Raw genomic sequence first — 21530 nt, 5'->3', positions numbered from 1 at the left:
CTAAGAATAAAAGGGGAGGGGGAGGAGGGGGCGGGGGGGGGCGCCTCTTCTCTGCTTGTTGACCCGGATGCGCCCAAATCCCACCAAATTAAATAAAAGCCTGCCAAACGGTTGGAGCGGCTCGGCCGAAATCCACGCGGCTGTCGGAGAAGTTAACAAACTGCAGAAAAGACAAAAGGGAGGAGGATGGTCTTTGATCAATAGGCGGAGTCACACCCTCTGTCTATCCGTGTTTTCTCCACATGGAAGTTTTCCCGCTGGCCACTTTCTCACTTTTATTGGCTGCGTCCTAATGAGCGGCTGCCAGCTGGCAACTGATGCCACCTTAAGTGAACTTAGTCGTGTTTTTATTAGTGCATTGACAGATAACACAAGTGTGTGTGTGTTGTTTGATGCCTAATTCCTCACTCCACTTCAGAATACACCAGGGGGGGTCACCAAAAATAAAAATATCTGTTATTAATAGCTATTATGTCACCCCATGGAGCTTAATATAAGAGACCAGATTTTTGATTTCTTATTCACATAGCTATAAAAACAGTCTGGGAACCTCCGACCTAGATTAAGTTATCCCTCTGCTCTACACTACAACAGAGTGAATCAGACATCTTCACCACCACAGACTTTTGCGTGGGTTCACTCTCCAAAACTTCTGATAAGACCAAGTCAAGGATTTAAAGTACACCTCTGCAATGATGATCTGCAATAAGAAAATCAGTTTAACTGTATGTTGGTGGCAGCATAATATTCAAGTGCTTCCTATGAAAAACAGCATGGTTTCGACTGCCAAAGGTCCATTGCAGGTCATATCCAGACTGCCGTGGGTGCATGAGCGTCCTCAGAAAAGAAAAACCTAATGACAGAGCAAAAGAGTCAAGGATGAGGTGCTTAATTTAAGAAAATGACTAAAAGCATAATATAACTCATAGCTTGTATAGACAAAACACAGCTGCGGTAGAAGGCTCACGCACAGAATCAGCGTGTTTTGACCTGATCTTAATGTGGTTAATGGTTGACTTTAGTTGACCAAAGTTAAAATCAGGTCAGTCATTACCTCAGCCAGACTGTGTTTTACCTCTTTTCTAATAGTAGTACTAAAGTAATAGTAATGTTTGATTTTAGCAGCATGCCCGGTGCTTTAAAGAAGATGATTATGGTGAGATAGAGGCAATCCGACATTATTGTAAACCTAAATTCTTCCACTTACTTGTTTTACCCTCTGGATGAGTTCATTTCTTGCTGCACTTGCATCATACCAGTCCCTCTTCACCCGTGAACCGGAGTCTAATTTGTGTGTCTCGTGGGACTTCCACAGTTTAGTCTAGACAAGTTGGTGGCTTCCATCAGTCCCTGTGTGGCCTCGCAGGTAAAGAGACACTCTTCAGGGGGTTTGACTGAGGAGAGAAGACAGAGACCTTTTCCCACAGGGCGCTTTCACATCTTCCCCATTTCCAGTTACCATGGCATTACAGCTTAAGGCTAACCAACATAAAGCATCAAGGGGCTGACAGTGTGCCATATGGGCACAGCTACACAAATCTTCAAATATACAAGGAAAAAAATGATTAAACACACACACACACATACTGTACATACATACACACGCACATTGTAACCTGTTTTCACATTGCCAAGGCACATAGACTTAGATAGGCTTTGCAGGCAGCTGTGTCCGGGGTCAAAGGGTTGTCAAAAAGTCTCAAAAGCCCTCCAATTCCCCTAGTGGACCTGTTGATGGAAGCCAAGTCATTAAATTATTATACAGAACAAAGATAATATCTGATTTTCTTTTTTTCTTTTTTTAAAAAACAGAGACCTGCTGCCTCGTATTTCCTGACACTGAGCCAAACGTTCAGGGGCCGGATACATTACAGTACTGTGTTATTTTCCCATGTGACACCTCTGTTCAATATCTAAATACACATAATCATGTAATAATCCAAAGCACACATTTAGCAGATGGAGTTGTCTTTCTTCAGGGCTATTGACATCTGTAATGTTTTCTTGGTCAAAGGGTTCATATGCTGAATAGAAAGGAGTTACAATGTGATGTATCAAATCAAGTCAAATCAAATCAAATCAAATCAAATCAAATCAAATCAAATCAAATCAAATCAAATCAAACTTTATTTATATAGCACTTTCACACACGATAAAATGCAACACAAAGTGTTTTACAGCAGTAAAAAACATTATAAAGGAAAACATAAAAACAGAGAATACCCATCCCTCCCACCCTCCATATGTACATACGCATACCCATGACAACACCCACACATGCGCGCACACACACACACACACTCACACACACACATACACAGTAGTGATGTATTACTCTGTTTGCATGCATGTAGTGCATGCAAACATAGTAATAGCCTTTCACATGATTTTATGAAGCTAAGCTTTTATGCACTTGCTTTTGATTGTAAGACAGAGTGAAGAAGGTATCTAAAGTACCCATACCATAATAAATACATGACACACACTCCTGGATGAATCCACAAGGTGTTTACCACCTTTAAATGTCTATAAGGTGAGTTGTGGTGACACAGGGGGCAGAGCGAGGGATCTCTCAGGATGCAGCTTCTGATGAAACACTGCTGAACAGTCCCAGAGGCCAGAAGCTATGCTGAGCCGAGAGACTGCAGATGCAACAGACACACAAGACCCATGTGCACCTGAACATGCACACAAATTGACAGAGAGAGAGAGAGAGTAACATATCATACTGGTGCATTGGATACATATTGTATATTTGTTGCCCCACGTCTATAAAGTATAGATTGAACACACTATGAAAAGTATGTAGTGTGCGATGTGGATGGCAGACAATCCAAAGTCTTTTTTTTATTTATTTATTTTTTTGTATCACTTGCTGCTCAGTCAGTGATCGTGTACATTTCCACTGCAGCTTTTCATTAATCCACTAATAGTACACTGTATGGTTAAGCTGAAGCTAATACTTAATTGAACCTAGAGCAAGCTAAACTATAACCAATAATCTATCACACTGACACGTAGCGTGTGGTGTTTTTTTTTTTTTTTCTTTCTTTTTTTTTGCTAAATTAGGCAGATTCTGAGTCTGGTTCATTATAGCAAACAGTTTACTGTGATAAACAAAGTCCCTTTGTATTAAACTGGGGGTTGTTGCATTGAACTCTTCATTGAAAGCTGGATGTGGATCCTCAGTGTGATAACTGACTGTTGAACTTCAGTCATATTTCTACTGATGAAGTGACTCATTTCAACCTTGTAAGCACAGCACTCAATCCACTAATGACTGTACTTTGGATGACCCATATGAACATACTAACCTGGGCTGGTCTAGTTTCAAACAGAACGACCCCTCAATTCTGTCACAAAGGTGTGTCGTTCTTGTGCAGTGGTTGTAAGGTTGTTTGACTTGTTCTCAATGAGACTTATGAGACTGATAGTTGGAGGAAGCAAGTCTAAAGTAATGATTCATCCTTAGAATAATTAAAATAATTCGTTATAGATGAATAATTGAGGTAATTATTTTAATTCCTTTAAATTTCATGTATGACAGCAATGGATTAGTCTCTTGTCGTTGGTGCTTTATAATGTTTTATGTTTGGTTATAATAGCTTTCATTCACAACAGTATTTCTAGTAGAATTTGTGGGATTCAGAGTTTTGTCATGCATGTTTGTGCACGTCACAAAACACAGAGGTCTGATAGTGGTGAGAGTGTAATAATATTTTCGGGAGACTGTAGAGTAACTTGTTAAAGTAAACATCTTTTAATAAAAGTGGCAGAACAGAAATGTTTAGTCTGGAAAGTGTGATATTGATTGTTTCACATTACATCTGACTACTGCCTATGTGAAGTTTGGATGATTTGTCTGTAGTTGTGAGAACATGGTGTTATTTCCATTAGGCGCACCTGCAGACTGCACACTCCTCCACAGAGCTGTCAAGGCCTCGACGGCACTCCCCTCGTTGGTATGGCTGATGTAATGTTCCCCTGGCATCATTAACAGAATCACGCAACAGCCAATAGCAGCAGGACAAGTTATGGCTCAGGGAAGGATGTATTATATTTGGAGAGCCATTCACATGGCTCCATGTGCTGCAACCTCAACAGCTCAACGGTATTAATGCCCCTGACTAATTTGCAAACCAAATTTCCCCCGCCTTCCTTCGATTTGGTGGGAACGGAGATAAACTGAGATAAAAACATAATTATCTGGAGAGCATAGAAAAAAGCAAACATAAGCTGCACAAATGTCCACATGTTGGTTTTAAAAGAAGGCTTTTCTCTCTCGGGGAAGAGAAATTTCAATGCTTTGGAAATAAGTGCATGATTACAGTTTGATGGCAAGAAATATAATTAATGATTCACCAGAGATGCGAGCAATCAGGAAGACTTCTGTTCTTTTCTTCTGATTTGCACCTAAATTAAGGCGTTATGAGTGTTTCTTGTCTCTGGGTGACAATGTGTGAGTATTTATATCTTGACCTCTTATGAAGCAGGTTGCCTGAATAGCTGTGCAGTGTAGTACTCGCCCAACACAATAATATTGCAGAGGAGTTTGGGTAAGTAAGACCATTGTTACAGTCTGTTTCCACTCACTAATATAAACCAACCATTGCCTGGTTCGACACTCTCTCATCAGTCTCCTCTCGACACGATCCAGGCTGGTACATTTCACTTTGTTAGGAGATGGAGGGTTTTCACGAAGATAAACATGTCAAACACTATGTGAACCATGTGTTTCATCACTTTTGACCTTTGGAGCTTCAGAGTCACGGCACAAAGCTCTTTGTAAAAAAAACAACCACCTCTCCTCAGCATGTCTCTAAAGCATTTGATCGACATCATTCAAAGAACATTTTTTGAAGAACATATTTATGTTGGAGCATTGTTTAAAGCTTTTTTGTCGTTACGTACATTACAACTTGTGACTGAGATTTATTACTGGTTCTTGTATTTAAGGGCTGTTTTTGCAGTGATGTGCGAATATATACTAAAATAAGACACTGGTACCCAATAGTAAGTGAGGGTGGGGCATCCGTACTTCAGCTGACAGGTTTATGTTATGTGTCCTGCAGTAAGGCCAGTCTGTCAAAGTACCTTCTGGGAACAGAGATTCTGCTGCTTTATATCACATAATTAACCCCCCAGGACCCATGAGAGCTTCTACAGACTCGAATACGGAGAATGTTGTTGATGACTTTTTATTGCACAGCGACCAGTTTGCTGAAGCACACCTCTGTCGCTTTAAGCGCAGTGAGTATTGTTTGAAATTCCCCACATTGTGTCAACTATTGCTGATGAAACCTAATATTATAATTTAACACAAAACCACATTTTTTGACCCTCACTTTGCTATTAAGTAAAAATAAAATCAAGGCAATGAAACATTCACAAACATGTTTGAAATTTTAATTTGCAAACTGTTCATGATCCAGTCACGTTTACCTTTGTCACAAACTGTATTTATCCACTTCTGTTGTAAAACACACAACAGCAATTTAAGTGTGTCAGTGCTAACTGCTCACGAATAACCATCACCTGTTTATGCAGATAGAACATCTGACCCTCATTTGCTATTTTGGACTTACTTATAAAGTCATTTGATGAAGCACATTAATATGGTCCTACCTTGCACACTGTATCATGCATGAAGTCACCAAAGTCCTTGAACTAACAGAAGGGTAAAAGTGCATGTTGCCCTGCCCTAACAGGTGCAACAAAACTAACAGAGGAGTCAGGGAGATGCCATTCACTCATGGTGTGTACACATCCACACAATCCCAACAAGAGGACTAATTAGATAAAACAGATGGAAGCAATTGTGTTTATCTTGGGTGTGTAGGGCCCTGAGGGTTTGGACTCCAGCTACTTTTAAAGACAAGCCATCATGTTCATTTTCTATTTGTCTCTGGTGTCAGAGGTGTCAACAATACGATGTGATGTGCACTCATCTGGTTCCTGAAGATACTGTTTGACGACACTGACAATAGTCGATACCTCTGCCATGGCCCCTTTACCTGCGAAAAGTCAAGAATTGCAGAGTTACGCATACACGCGTTTGCACACTATCCAAACACATATTCATTCATTCATTCATATTTAAACACATTCTTTTATACACTTCCAGGGTTTGCATGTCAAAATCCACCGATTGGCTTCATGTTCAAAAAAATCCCCGAAACATGATGATAAAGTTCCCTCTCTAGCATGCCCTTCCAGTGGAGAAATATGATAAAGTGGTTCCCTTAAAATGGATAAATACTATTGGGTAGCTCAGTCTACAGCAATGCATCATATTCTATCATGTCTGTGGCGTCGCTGTCATGTGAGAACCACATATCTCTAACAGAGATCACAACTAGTAACTAAAGCTGACAAATGTCGTGGAGTAAAAAGAGCAATACTTACCTCTGATATTGTGGAGTAGCAGTATAAAGTTGGAAATACTTTGAATTTGCACTTAAGTACAGTGTTTCAGGTTTGTGATAGATTAACAGAGAAAAACTGAGAAAAAGTTGCATTTACAGCATCATTGTAAGAGTTCATTTACAGTAAACCACTGGCTTTTTGACAAAACAATCCTATGCTGCTTATGGATGCCGTCAGGAAAAAATTACCCAAACTACCCCTTGGGCCAACCTCATTTAAGCTTGTTAGAAACAAATTTAAGTAAATGACAGCAGCAGTTGACTCCTTACTGAAGTTGGATAACTGTAGAAACTAGTTCTTAGGGCTGATACTCCCTACTGATACTAGTGGATTGCATGTAAAAACACACGATCAAAAGTTAGTCTTGAGTTTTTAGCGTGTTCTAATCAAGCACAATTGAGAAACTAAAATGTGAAGTAGTTTTAGTCAATCATTAGATAAGAAGGTCGGGCAGATGCATCACTGCTATCAGAGCATCTACAGAAATAAGGCTGAAGTGTGTCAAGCTGAAAAAAATGACAAAGCTATTGCCAAATAGCAACACAGAACATACTGCAGCTCTTAAATTTACATTCACCAGGGTAGATGACTGGAATGAATGGAAGTTGTGAAGAAGCTGATGAGGCGTAATCTCCGGTTCTGTGTGCATGTCAGCTTGCAGGTCAGTTTGACCTTCGGTGTGCACAGACCATTAAACTCAAAAGCATCCTTTCCATGAGAAACCCTTATCTCTTTGCTCTCACACGTAAATTAGAGAGATAAGACCTGTTATGAGTGCTCGCTTTGGTCAGGCAGACAAAAGAAAGGACCTCTGTTATAACAGCTTTCACTTTGTTTTGTCACTGCTGGGAGGAGGATGAGACACGGATCTATCTATAAAAGTTGGAGTGGAACTTTATCTTTGTAATGAGGCCACAGTGTACAAATGCTCTGCCAGTGTGACGATCTTGGAGTCAGTGGCTGATCAGAAATATACTGAGCCATATGTCTATCACTTTCTCCTCATCCCGACACCAGAACCCATACTGGAGCCAGTCTCAGAAGTACCCAGCATCCTGAAAACCAGACAACTTCAGCTTCACCAAGAAGCCTGCATATAACCCCCCCACATTCCTTCAGGAGAGCTGGGGAGGAAAGACATTTCAACTACAAAGGGTTACCTATCAGTTAAACTGCTTTCATGGAGATGCTAATCCTTTCTTCCAGCTCCACACCAGATAAAGGCGTTAAAACCGTCAGGATTGACGATTAACAGGTCTCAAGAGGTCTCAAGAACCGGACAACACTGACAAGTTGTAAATCAGACATTCCTGTAGAAAACTGTTGTTTTGGTGCTTGTCTGTGTGCTTTCTTTTCTGCCACATCAGGATAAAACAAACGATATGTTTGATTCCACTGGATGTTCCCACAGCAGTAAACTCATAACTTGTATGGTATCAATGGTATGGTATCAAGAGCGCCGCTGGCACAGAAGTAGGCATCCTCCATGCTGCATTTGATAAGAATTGGTGTTGTAGGTTATAACAATCTCATTAATTCATTAAATCATTAATTGAGGAAATTAACACTTCATTCACGTCCTCATTCTCTTCAAAGCTTCTTCTCACTATCACCAAACTCATTCGTTTTACTATCCTGCTGTAGCTTCTTCATTCAGTTGTTTGTATTACATCATATAATCCATATCATTCATCACATCATTCATTACTCATATTATTCTCTATACATTATTATATATTCTCATTATTATGCCAAAAAAATAATACTTTTCACTTCAGTCGTTGTCAGACAGTATCCTTTAGAGTTGGAAATAGACGATCACTGTATCAAGAGCTTACGCTTCAGATGATGAGACTGATCTACTATTAATTGATTAATTATTATTAAATAAGCATTAAAAAGAAAAGAATAAATAAAATCCTTCCTATCTGATGAAGGCTGGTGCCTCTTTCTATTTTAACAAGTGCAACCATTACACACAATGACCTAATTTAATGACCTTATTCCCCTACACCACCAATTGTTTTCTGCAATCCAACCAAAGTTGTAACCCAAAGGCAAATCTATTAAAGTCAGGGGCACGTAATGACACCAACTATTTTGTTGTGTGACTGCTTCAGCAACACTATAACTTGTCTGACAGTGACTATCTAAACTGTCCACCCAATTAATCCCAGAAGAAAACATGAGTCATCCTTAGCCTTCCCAAAAACAGGATGTGGGAAGGTGCTCTGCTGATTCTATTCTTAAGTTTTCTCTCATGTTTCCCACAAACTGATTACCATTAGGTTTCAGCATGTTCTCACTGGGGTCAGCTGTTGTACGCTGTCTAGTCTCTAAAAGATACCACCCAGAATCCCATTTCCAGCTACTCATCCATGCCTCAGTGGTAGTAGGCCCAGATATCCTTCGGCCTAACCCAAATCAGATGGGATATATAATCCTGCCAATCTGTTCTGGGTCTGCCTCAAGTTCTCCTCATAGTTGAATGTGTCTGTTAGGCTGAAACCACCTCAACTGGCAACATTCAATGCAAAGGACCACTGGGTCTAATCCAAGCTCTATCCTACTTCTTCCTCCATGAATAGCCATCTGGCTAGGTCCCTGTGACCACTGTGTTGTCAAGGGCAATAGAGCCCGGAAGTGTCTCCCGAAGCAAATTGGTTCCATGCATGGGACCATAGTGAGAGCAAGTGAAGATGCTTTCTATTGTGCCATGATTAGGATTTTGTCAAGAACAGGAAAATCTGGGCTACATTCCGTAACCAGGCCTGTGAGGAGAGCTTGCAGGTGAACACCTAGCACCTGGAACTGCCCAAAGCTATCACAATGTGGACACCACTACTGTGTGGTCCCACCAGCCACAAGGAAGGATTTGGTATACTGCCAGCTGAGTAGCAGGTGAAGGCAGAGGCCTTGGTGTGCTGACCCTGGATAATGGAAACAGGATAGCATATATCTTGTAAAACACACATCTGTAGGTGGTACAACTTGAAAGGTGGATGGAAAAGTTTCCAAATAAGAAGGGCGGGCGTTCACAAGTTGTCTGTTTGCTTTTCTCTTTAGAAAACCAGACTGAAAAGCCATTTTTCACTAAACCTCTCTGGTTGAAAGTTTGAATTCTGTTGCACCTCTGACAACATCCAGCATCACTGCTGGTGAGGTCAGAAGTGTGCTCTGTTACATCTGTGACCACACCAAACAGAAACACTGCAGAAATTTGACAAATGAAACCCCTGAAGAGGAGGATTTTCAACTAGTGTCAAGTTGCTCTATAAACCAACAGCAACAACAAACTTACTCATATGGGTATTTTTGGGGAAGCCAAAGAAACTCGTCTCTGAAACCTGTTTTTTCATTCAGTAGTTGCTGCTACTCTAAAGTAATCAATTTTTGGGCAAAAGTATGAAAACATGAGGCATGTCTTCTTGTTATACAAGTTTGGCCTATGCCAATATGCTGAAAAGACTATAATGCAGCCAGAATCTGTAGAATGGAAGTTCTTCATGAATTGTTCAGGTCATTTTTTATTTTTCATGTTTCCAATGTAACTGTTTTGGTCAAAGCAACTTGGTCCCTCATTCTGAGATTTCATAAGGTGAATATAAATATTTGTAAATACTTGATATATTTCTGTTTGTTCTGGTATTAAAACCCACCTTCATCTCCACACACAAGCTTCTTAGCAATGCAGGGAATTTCCACGTATCCAAAGTCTGTCAGCCTGGATACCTGCTGAGCTGTAATGGGATGCTGCCACATAGCTGTATTCATTGCAGGGCAGAAGAGGAGTGGGCGACTGGTGTCCCATGCTCTTACCACACATGTCTGCCAACAACAAAGATGAATCAAGAGAAATAATTTCAGAGAAATTGTGTCATGAATTATTATTTGCGATAACATTTTGCAATTAGTCAGATAACAATTTCATGTTCTCACCAGCAGATTGTCACAAATGCCATTGGCAATCTTTCCAAGAGTGTTGGCATCAAGGGGGGCAACAACAAGGAGGTCTGCCCAGCGCCTTAGCTCAATATGTAGCACAGGGTCAGATCTCTGAGTCCACAGCTGGATCAGAGACATGCTGTTAGGCACATAACTAACAAACTGCTCACGCCCTCACTTCCTTTCTGGGTGATACTTTTACCAGGGTTTCTCAATCTTTTCTGGCCCATTACCATGTTTTTATGACTCAAAATTCTGACGACCTCAGCAACTGGAAAACTGCCAAGCAACAACTTACCAACTCATGCCACACATTAATTCACTCACGTGATTTTATTTGAATTTCAAGAGTATAAAGGCAGCTTCACATGTACTGTATGAACACTATGATACATTGCATACCTATGTCACTTATTACAAATACACAGATTGTTAAAAAAATGAATTATAAAAATCTTCCACAATGCAGTCATCTTAGTGGCACCAGGTTTGAGAAACTCTGCTATAGACGGTCAGTTAATAATGGCTAAATTAAGACATTTCATGAGTTCATTTTACCTCCCACTCATCCTTGTCACTGTAGATTTTTACTGAAACCTCTGCAGGATTGTAGAAATGTTTGGCATGCTCTGTGGTGACCACTCTTACATCAACCTAAAGCAGAAAACAAGACAGTGACAGCCACAGGGATTTTTAAAATCACTTTTTAGTATAGTTATAGTGGTGAAGAGGTGGAAAACTAAGAAGAGACACCTGCAAATGTCAAGCAATTCATCTATATCCTGGAGACCATTTTATCAGTCTTACAAGTAGTATAGGGCTACAACTAACACTTATGTTCATTATCGATTTATCTGACGATTATTCTCACGATTAACTGATTAAATGTTCAGTCTGAAAAAATGTAATAAAAAAAGTGAGAAAAAATTTAATCTCAATTTTCAAAAGCTCAAAATGTCACATCTTCAAATTGCCAACCAACAGTAAAACCCCCAATTATGACAAAGAAAAGCAGCAAATCCTCACATTTAAGAATGTGGAACCAGCAAATGTTTAACATTTTTGTTTGAACAACAAGTGAAATGATTAATCGATTATCAGAACAGCTGACATCTTTCGTTTCATGAACTAATCTACTAATCTTTGCAAGTCTGCTTTAGTTTAGCTTGGAAATTTTCACCGAACTGTGTCATCAGATGTACACAATAACAATGGACATGTAGGTTTGACTATTTGTCAGGACCTCTGCGTTTCTCTGGACCATATAATCTGTATGCAGAAGACACCTTGTAATTTTTCATTATACTCATCATCATAGTCAGACATATTTGTGTAATTACCACAGTTTGAGATTCTCTCTTTTTTGAATGTTCCCTCCAAACATGAATAAAAGGACCATGACAACAACATTATACCGTTGTGCAGCTATGCTTTATATACAGCTGCCAAACAGCTGCAAACAGCTACATCTCCACCTTGCGGTAAAGGTGAGTTCACGCGCGCTCTGTCAGGTAGAGGAGCAGTGTGTGCAGCTGCATGGCCATAAACTTGGTGTTTAACCAACAGAGACTGGCAGAAGGCAATTACAAGCAGGCTGAGATAATATAAAAGTAATAAACAAGAAGCAGCTCACCCCAGGGAGCTGAAGAAGCTGGGACACCAAAAGAGGCAGTTTCAAGGCTGCAACGCTTCCCGTCACGCCAACAAGAACACAAAATGTCCCGTCAGCTTTCAACAAATCATTCTGCAGACAAGAAACGTGATTACCTGTCTGCATTTCACCAAGAAGAGGTCGACAAGGAGCAGCGCCGCTCCTGTAACCGCACCGCTTCCACTTTCCGAACTACTTCCGTAAATATTCACCGCGAGCCAATCAAAAGAGAGCACACCCAACGTCTCTGTCTCCTGCACGAGCACGCTGATACGGTGACAGATGGCGAGCGCGCGCTTCCGCAGAATATTCTGGGTATTTTTCAGTAGCTGTCCAGGACAGTTAGCATGAAGCGAGGAGGCTTCATTCATTCTCCGCCAAGCCTGATATTTATTTGAAACAAAACTCTAGAAGAAACGGAACAATGGCGCTGACGCCGTTGGTTTACTGGGCTCAACGCCATGAAGAAATTTACCTACGAGTGGAGCTGACAGACGCTCAGGTGAGCACACGAGACAGTTCTGGCCAGGACGCTCCGGCGTTAAGCAAAACACCCGCACTCACTTTTCAGCAGGAAGTCGCTTCAGTGTAGCACTTGACCCTCTGGTGCACTGTTTATGCCTGTATGGGAAACCTTTAATAATGCAAATGAAGGGTGCGGGTTCCTGTAAATGCCGCATGGATGGTTGACGCTAGCTGTACACTTTGCATATTGGATGGTGAACAGAGAGATTATTGTAGATGATAGGTGGTATTTACAGCGTCCCCCCGCCCCCCATCCCACCATACCTTTGAAATGATACGATCCTGGTTTTAAGACCACGTGCTTGGTACAGTCAGTTCATGGGTTTATAACCTTTAGATACCCCCCTCCACTACCTGTTGGCGCAGAGCGTAGCGTCATCACGTCGCCCCACAGGTGAGATTAGAAGGGGCGAGGGACAGATGTTTCGTCACTAAAAGATGTCACTTTGGCCAAGACTTCAGGCTGCTGGAAGGACTATTTATCATAGAGAAACACGTACAAGAGCTGATTCATGATGGAGATCGTGTGAAAAGGCTAAGTTCCTTGTTCGAGGCTGTCAAATGTTTCATCATTGTTTCTGTTGTGCACAAGTAGTAATGTCATGCATGAATTATGACTATGTAGGACTTATCATGTGCCTCTCTCTTTCTTTTTGCAGAATATTGATGTCCATGTCCATGAAAAAGTGCTTCAGTTTCGAGGTAGCATACATTTCACATCCATTTGACCATGAACATGTTTTAATGTTAATGATTTGTGGCATAATTTATGGTATTGTGTGTGTAGCCCGGGGCCATGGAGCAAAAGGACAAAATGAATACGGGTTCAGCTTGGAGTTTCTTTTGCCAGTAAAGGCAGAGGTTTGTGTTCATGTTAAAATCAGCTGCTCTTTCTTGCCTACTTATACCTACTGTTTTTGCTGACTGTGCTCATTCAGTTTACCTGTGCATCCAGGTGAGCAACAAGTCCACGCAGCGGCAGGTGAATATTACCCTGCGGAAGGAGCAGCGAGGCTGGTGGGAAAGACTGGTAGTACAGGAGCGCAAACCAGTCTTCCTGGCACCTGACTTTGACCGCTGGCTGGACGAGTCAGACGCTGAGATGGAGATCAGGGAAAAGGTGAGAGTTCAGTTTCAGTGAAGCGTTTCCATCTGCAACCCTGCAGGTTTGACAGCAAGCTCATTCTCAGTACTGATGATGTCATCATCCAAATATCAGAACTAAGATTGTATTGTTGTAACCAGAGGCAAAGATTTAACAAATATGTATTATGTGTCTGTTTTTTCACTTTGAAAAGGAGGAGAAAAAGAACAGGCTGAAGGCTTCAAGGCATAAAGAGCAAGGTGGGTCCAGATCTGTCTGGATGCATGCCTGTTTTAAGGTTTCTTTAAAGTCCAAAGGGTTTTTTTGGCTGTAGTTTTTTCTCATGTCTTTGTTAAAGCAGGTTGTCTGTATCAGTTGCCCCAGTGATTTCTTTTTCTTTCAAATGTTTCAGGGTTTGTCAGCCTGAAAACTGGCTTTCTCTTTGTGTATAACCTGGTACAGTTTCTTGGTTTTTCATGGATCTTTTTCAACATGACTGTTCGGCTCTTCATCTTTGGCAAAGGTGAGAAAATGTAAGACTGCTCTGCCTTAAAGTTCCTCGTTTTTCCTTCATTTCCTTCAGTTTCTTCACAAAAACCTGGTAAAACCTGACTCTCCCTTCAGATTCTCTCTACGACACGTTTCACACCATATCGGACGTGATGTTCTTCTGCCAGATCTTGGCAGCAGTGGAGGTCCTCAACGCTGCTTTTGGTGTCGTCCGGACAGGTGTTATCCCAGCTCTTATACAGGTGTGGGATGCTCATTTGCCAGAGTTTGAATTTAATGATGTAGATGGCACGCCTATACATTTCAAATGTTAGGTACTTATTTAGCATTAATTGCTTTTGTGGGTTTTGTTCTTCTGCTAGGTGGTTGGAAGGAATTTTATCCTCTTCATCATTTTTGGTAGTTTGGAGGAAATGCACAACCAGCCCATTGTGTTCTTTGTTTTCTATCTGTGGAGCGCCATTGAGATTTTTAGGTAAGTATGCATTGGCCTTGTTGTTCATGGTGAACAGTCATTCTTACGAGGATGGACTGTTATCGATGCGACCGTGTGTCAGTTGGTTAATGGCAACACGCTTTGTTTCCTCCCTAAAACTCGATGCTCCAATTTCAGGTATCCATTTTACATGCTGGACAGTTTCAACACAGAGTGGAAGACACTCACGTGGCTGCAACACACAGTTTGGATACCGCTGTACCCATTAGGTGTTATAGCTGAAGGTGAGCTTGTTTACGTCCCTCACAATCAATAATTATTCTTCACACAGACGTATTGAAATCAGTCTCATCTCCCAACCTCACGCAGCGGTTGCTGTGATACAATCCATACCCATCTTTGACGAGACCAAACTCTTCAGCATTCCTCTGCCAAAAGCCGTCGGTACCTCTATCAGCTTCTCTTACGTCCTGCACGTCTATCTAGTTCTTATGTTTCTTGGTAAGTATCCAGATTAAACATTAGTCACATACAGTTCATCTTTGAGCAAATCTTGTGTCCTAATGTAAGCATTAACCTTTTGCTCACCCCCCCCCCAGGACTTTTTATCAACTTCCGTCATCTTTACAAGCAGAGGAAGAGGCGTTTCCGTACCAAGAAGAGGAAAGCAAACTGAGATCCAACACTGACAGCACTCCTCCAACACCTTTACTGCCTGCTTATTTCTTCTTTTGAAATGATCCTCATAATCCACCCTCCAGTCAAATGAGCTCTAGTTACTGTTATGAAGGTTTTCTCCCCCCCCACAGCCTGTTTGTTGATCAGTAATGAGCTATACTAAGCCCAATAACTTGATATCCCGTGTGATACTGTTTCTTTTTCCTTTAAATCTTGGTTGATAATTTGTGTATGAATGAAGAAAGCAATAACATTCCAACAAGTACTGTATTAGTTACCCCTAGATATCTGAACTGCCCCACAATCCTCAGGGAAAATTATGCTGGCGACTGATAAAGCAGAGAGAATTTTGTGTCCCTTATGCTCAATAACACAGTAACCAGCTATGAAGACTTTTTATTTATATCCCTCGCTACGCTACTTCATGATTTTGACAGTCACCTGAATTTTCAATGCCGACAGCAACGGTAATTTCCCAGGTCTCCAGTGACGGTGGGTTATTAACAATGAAAAAAACAAAATGTTGCTACTCTGTGAAAAAGATCCTACGACGGAGCATGTAAAAAAAATATGTACACATGAACACCTTACAAACACCTCACGTACGTTTTGCCATGTTTCAGCAGTGTCAGAGAAGGAGCGTAAGTTAGCGGTTTCATTTGGGTTCCACATTAAGGTTCTTGAAGCGGCCCTTTTCACGAGTTCCTTAAACAACATTAGGCACACACAGGTCCTGTCTCCACCTTGGTCCACACAGGCTGAGGCTGCGAAATTTCAGTCCACTTTTACCAATTCAGACATGGCTCAGCTTGAGAAGTCCGTGTGCATGGGAACGATGTTTTGCTCAAAAGCAGCATACTGGGAGTCGCCAGTGCTGGCCAGTTTGAGTTGCTTCGCGGCGTGGGAGAGCTGGAAAGCAGCATCCGGATGGGCCGAGTCCGGGAGCAGGGTGCACTCTCTCTCTAGCAGATCAGCCACTCCCTTCAGGAGCTCCCAGAAACCAAAAGCCAAGGCGGCCTTCCTCAGACGGTTCAGCTCCTGACAGGTTCAACAACAAAATAGCAACTTGTATAGCAATTTTGAAAAAGATTTATCGCTCAGAGCCATTTTCAGAGAAATGTACCTTATAGAAGGTTTGAGTTTTATCTGGCAGTTTCCTTGCATTCCTCAGGATCTTCTGCACATCCGTCTGTGGAACATCATAAACAACTGGAGTCATTGATGACCAGAAACAAGTCTCAGATGTTTTGTAAAACTATGTATTCAAAACATAACACCATATCCGTTAAGAACAGGCCAGTTAGATGTTGATGTGAACACTATTTACAAGTCAGTAGGGGTTTACATTTGCTCATCTACGGTGTTCAGCCATATTAGTGTTATTTCAAAAAAATCAAGTTTATATCAAATTTCATATCTGTCAGGACAATATTTTGTGAAATTATAATAAAGAATTTGTTCAACAAAAACATGTTTTTGTTCTCATAAGTGTCATTGAAACTGATAATAATAGCCCTTTTGTGCTCAAAGGAGGAAGTAGCTTAAAGGCCACAAGGAGCAATGCACAGGTTTCAGGCTTCAGAACGGGGAGCAAAGTCACTTCAGACACTTAAATTCTGTTTTACCAAGAAGAGAGACCAATCTCACACTTCATCTTCACAAAGCCTGCAGCAAAGATCCACCATCTGTCCCCCCTTTGTTGGATTTGAATGAAATGTGGTGGGAAAGTTCAGAAGTAAGTGCAGGATGTCTCCACTGACTTTAATTAATAATTAATTTAACACTTCAGGTTTTGGTTAATACTCGCCCCCAGAGCAGGCACTCCAAAATTGTGAAATTCTGCGAACTGAGGTACACAGTTTTGCTATCTGTGATGCCCCCCGATCAACTGGGCTCAGATTGCTTCGGTAGGCCTGTTCCCAAAAGCCTGAAGATACGAACCCAGATTTACGATCACTGGAGAAACCATTAATGAGTTACGGCCGTTTTCCCGCTGAACTCCATCCTGAACCTTTTCAGTTGATGGTAGCCATGAGGTCAAGTTCTATTCACATTACTGTTCTTCAAAATATTTAAAAAGGCAGAAAATCCATCATGGCAGACCGTTATGGTCCAAGATGCTTTTTGTAAAGCCCACTGAGCTGAACTTGTGTTTCCAATTTCAAGCCAATCAGTCCTGCAGTGTGGGGTGCCCGGCCTTTCCAAAACTGTATTTCTGGGCCATAGTTACAGCGCCGCCACCTGGCCAACTGGGCTCATATTACTTAATAATAATAATAAAGTCTGAAGCACCTTGTAAAAATGACTTCAACCAACTGAAACGGTCATTTCTCCACAGGCTTCAACAAACAACAGTGCTTTCAAACAGGGGGTTTTACTGTACCTGTAGTCCACTGGCCTTAATCCACACAGTGACATTTTGGGCATAGCTTCGTTTGGCCTGGGGCTGCACAGGGAAAGGACTTTTACTGTCATCCTCTCCATAGGGATTTTCAGCAGCCTCTGAAATACCAGAAAGGTATGAAACAGCAAAGTGAAGTCGATACAGTTTCACTCTGTAATAAAAACAGTTAATTATTAACTGCTTGATTATGTACAATACACATACGGAGAGGCCTTTGCTCTTCAGGAATGTGTTTACCCGTACATGGGTTAGTGTGTCAGAGGTTATAGTGCAGAGTTTTGAAATGATGCCCCCAGGGATAAGGAACTGGTAAAGACTTGAATGAACAGTATGCTAAAGAGATCCAATAGATGTTGGAAAAATGTAGAAACTTGCTGTTTGCTTGTTTGACACACTGAAGGGGTAAGCTGTTACCTGATATTGGTCCCAAATGTGAGATCTTGCCCAGCCAAGGCAGAGGCTCTGGACCAGGCTCAAACAGAGACATCATTAAGTTTGATTTCTTCTTGCTGTCTGCTTGGGAGTACAGCATGCCAAACCACTCCGGTCTGTGAGAAAGCAAGCTCAATTTAGATCATTTCTTCATAAAATCACTCAGCAGGTGCCTCAGTATCTAAAGGCACAAAAAACTTTGTGCATAACAAAAATCAAAGATGTTAAATATAAACAGCTCTGCTGCATCTCACCCCAGCTGGACCAGTGCCACCATGCCCTCAACTTTAAGACTGCCATGTAAAAGCACACAAAAATTTGGGCTTTTGCCTGCCATTTGACTGGCAGAGGGTTCCTCCTCAAGCTCCTCTGGGGCTCCTGTGCCAACTTCATCCACCTCTGAAATCAAGTACAAATAAAACAGATTGTTAATAACATAATCTAACAGATGCCACACTGAGGGCTCATTGATTTAGGTTTTTTGTATTTCAAAGGGAGAATGAGTAGGAATTTCTTAAAAAAATAATGCTGCTAAAATAAGCATCCAGTCAGCTTGAAATCCAGCATTTGTATTGCTGAAAACACAATCTGAGCTATCCATGTTGCAAAATGATGTGGCTGAAACTGCAGTGAACTTTCTAAGTTTGGGGACAAGCAGGACAGTGCAGGTGAAAATCAGTTTAAAACGATCCACTGTTTTTCAGAAAATCTAACAAAAGCAATGAGCCCTCAGCATGCTGTACAGCTGATTTGTCTATGAATGTTTAGTTTTTCTTTAAAACAACACAACAAATTTTGAACACTTACCTTTATTTACAGCAATGGGCAGTACCAAGTGTCTGGATAAAACAGGAGGGCTGGAAATGTCAGCAATTTCAATGAATCCTACGATTTCCAAATCTGAAATATGTATAACAGAATCATGATGTGATGAAGGGGAAAAAAGCTTCAAACTTTACTTTAAATCATGAAATCTGAAGCCAGCTGGTTACCTGTACTGACTGCTCGGGGCATGGGCTCCACCTCTTCATCCATCACGACAGGTTCAGGTCGAGGGAACACCTGGACATCTGAGGACAGGTTTCCACAGTGCAGGACAGCATGGAAGGGAGAGTACGCGTGATCAATCAGCTTCCTGAAGGCAAACAAAAACCATGATTCCTTAGTAAACACATAACACACGGAAAAGTACTTTACTTTCTGGATTATTTCTCAAGCAAGAGTCATACCCAAACATGGCCTGCACGCTCTTCATGCAAAGTGGTCCCTCCGTAGTGAAGATCTGTCCATCACCTCCACTGAGACGAAGCAGCTCCTCCAAGTTGTCCATGGCATCGGTCATCTGCAACTGAAATTACACAAGACAGGGGGGGTGCATTTGTTGCAGCTACCAAATCTATTGCAAGCACCAACTTCATAAGCTTAAGTTTTACACAGATGTAAAAGAAGACTTCCTGGGCACACGAGAGAAAACTGTTGATATAAGAGACGAAAAAATAATGAGCACATTGTCTCCCCAGGTTAAATTAAACAGTAAAACAGATGGTCCATGAACACTAAAGTGTCTCGGAGTTGTAACATCACAGTCACATAGTTATGAATATTCATTACTATGTATCTCTAGGCTCAGAAATACACGTTGCAATAACTGTCAAATAGCAATTCTCTCATTCTAAGATCTCTTTAACGTATATTTAAGATACAAAGGCCCTGCAGAGGTCAGCACCTCAGATCTTGTTTATGCTCAGCTGTGTCTGGTTGCATGGTACCTGATCATGTTTTCTCCATGATTTTCTAGTAAATAAATACAAATTAAATAGAAATTAGTTGTTGAACAGTCAGCCCAAAAAAAGTGACTCAGTACCTCCTCTGCATTGGCTACACACATGATGAACATTTTGGTGGGGAAAGGGAAAGGGAGTGGGAACTTCTTGTCATCCCCGCGCTGCTTCAGTGTTTGCAAGGAGTGACGAAGGGAACCCTTTCCAATACCCAGAGATCCATCAGTGACCAGCACCACCTATAGGACAAAGGAAGGAGGTACATAAACATAAACCTACGTTACCATACATGGGCACAGATAGCTAAAAATCACAATGGAAAAATCATTTGACAGCACACCAGCTTTATCTAATAAATACAAAATTCAGAGGTGTGATGATATTGTATGAAGGACTCAACACACCTGACAGGGACAGGCACTGCCCCACTCCTGCTGTACCACGTTACTAACTCCTTGAAGAGCTGATTCAACACACGTCTTGTCATAGTCTTCCAGGTTGCTCAGAGCCTCCTGCATGGAGAAAGACTTTACTAAGACAATCCCCAACACTTCTCCAAAGGCATACTCGTTTTCTCTGAGGTCAAACTAAAGCAGTGAAGAAATTTTGCTCTGACTGTTTAGACTGACTACTCATATCAGGCACACTTTACCTGCAATGCGTTGTAATCCCTGGTGAAGGGCACCAAAAGCTCCCAGAGAGATGAAAATGCCATCAGTGTTGTGAACTCCAGGCGGTAGTTTGAGGCCATGTGTTCAAACAACATATTTAGTCCGTGGACGGCCAGATTCTTCCTCTGAAACTCCTCGCTGCCATCCTGAGACACTGGCCGTGTCATGGACAGCGACACGTCCATTAAGACCACGGTAGGCATGGCTGATTGCTAATATAGCTTCCCAAGGAATACAGTCAATTACAGTACCCTGAAACGTGCTCCCCCTGAAGAAAAGCAAGAAAAAGATTATATGTGTGAGGACAACACCGCAAAACTACGAAGTTAGCTAACTTTGCGTTAAATAGCGTCTCTTCCTGTCTCTGCAAGGCATACAAACAAGATCATTCGTTAAATATGTAGCTTTTTTGCTATAAGTGTTCATGTCAGCGACACTGCTTTTTAGAGGAACATAGTGAGGTTAGTGTAGATCAAACAGAGACTATTAACGCCGTTAAAAGCTAAAAAAAAAAAAAAAGAAAGAGCATGTCACAGCAGAGGAGTGTTAGCTAATGTTGGCTAGTTGTTCGGCTAACTAACGCTAGCATTCTGTAAAGTAACGCTAAACGACCCAACAGAAGAAACATTCTGGTTACTATTTAACAAATGTGAGGATATAACAGCCGATACGATGAAATATAAAGTGAATAATTGATAAAATACACACTAAATGTATACGTGCCATTCAACGTTTCGCTCGCCATCCAGTGTTTGTATTGTAATGTGCACGACTACTTCCGTCCGGGTGACAACAGCGTACTTGAGAATAAATAGTTCCCATGTGATTTTGCCGGGGGGTTTACACAGAAATCAACAGGAAATTTACTCATTAAAACATGAATATGTTTGGCTTATGTTTATGATACATTTCAGGCTAGAGTTTTGATGTCGGAACTATTACTGCTGAATTTAGTTATTCCAGTGCAAATTTTGTGCTGTTAAATCC

At 41.3% G+C, this 21530-nt stretch overlaps 3 protein-coding genes across 5 annotated transcripts; 1 reads left to right on the top strand and 2 right to left on the bottom strand.

The window, feature by feature from the left end:
- Nucleotides 1-5392: 5392 nt before the first annotated feature.
- Nucleotides 5393-12224, bottom strand: ppcdc (phosphopantothenoylcysteine decarboxylase). The gene is made up of 5 exons (XM_076732651.1): nucleotides 12005-12224; nucleotides 10930-11025; nucleotides 10366-10494; nucleotides 10086-10254; nucleotides 5393-6014 (listed from the first exon to the last, which is right to left on the bottom strand). Exons 1-5 carry the CDS (start codon nucleotides 12146-12148, stop codon nucleotides 5896-5898), a joined length of 657 nt encoding a protein of 218 aa, XP_076588766.1. The 5' UTR covers nucleotides 12149-12224; the 3' UTR covers nucleotides 5393-5895.
- Nucleotides 12225-12303: 79 nt separating this feature from the next.
- Nucleotides 12304-16724, top strand: hacd3 (3-hydroxyacyl-CoA dehydratase 3). Of its 2 annotated transcripts, none has more exons than XM_076732650.1 (11): nucleotides 12304-12524; nucleotides 13207-13249; nucleotides 13335-13408; nucleotides 13503-13667; nucleotides 13846-13891; nucleotides 14044-14154; nucleotides 14256-14383; nucleotides 14504-14616; nucleotides 14755-14861; nucleotides 14947-15078; nucleotides 15177-16724. In XM_076732650.1, the coding sequence occupies exons 1-11, from the start codon at nucleotides 12447-12449 to the stop codon at nucleotides 15251-15253; spliced, it is 1074 nt and encodes a 357-aa protein (XP_076588765.1). In that variant the 5' UTR covers nucleotides 12304-12446; the 3' UTR covers nucleotides 15254-16724. The 2 variants fall into 2 exon arrangements, with proteins under 2 accessions (XP_076588765.1, XP_076588764.1); XM_076732649.1 differs by having other exon boundaries at nucleotides 12323-12524; nucleotides 14035-14154.
- Nucleotides 15636-21317, bottom strand: ints14 (integrator complex subunit 14). 2 transcript variants are annotated; one of them, XM_076732647.1, is made up of 12 exons: nucleotides 21267-21317; nucleotides 20525-20811; nucleotides 20277-20384; nucleotides 19956-20111; nucleotides 19321-19439; nucleotides 19084-19226; nucleotides 18899-18991; nucleotides 18346-18490; nucleotides 18074-18207; nucleotides 17639-17757; nucleotides 16379-16444; nucleotides 15636-16293 (listed from the first exon to the last, which is right to left on the bottom strand). In XM_076732647.1, exons 2-12 carry the CDS (start codon nucleotides 20744-20746, stop codon nucleotides 16060-16062), a joined length of 1539 nt encoding a protein of 512 aa, XP_076588762.1. In that variant the 5' UTR covers nucleotides 20747-20811; nucleotides 21267-21317; the 3' UTR covers nucleotides 15636-16059. The 2 variants fall into 2 exon arrangements, with proteins under 2 accessions (XP_076588762.1, XP_076588763.1); XM_076732648.1 differs by having other exon boundaries at nucleotides 21252-21292.
- Between the last annotated feature and the right edge of the window lie 213 nt (nucleotides 21318-21530).

Source organism: Chaetodon auriga, chromosome 6, assembly GCF_051107435.1.
Source record: "Chaetodon auriga isolate fChaAug3 chromosome 6, fChaAug3.hap1, whole genome shotgun sequence".
Lineage (NCBI taxonomy): Eukaryota > Metazoa > Chordata > Actinopteri > Chaetodontiformes > Chaetodontidae > Chaetodon > Chaetodon auriga.
The sequence above is the reverse complement of the archived record's forward strand: the minus strand, read 5'-3'. Positions and strand labels throughout refer to the sequence as shown.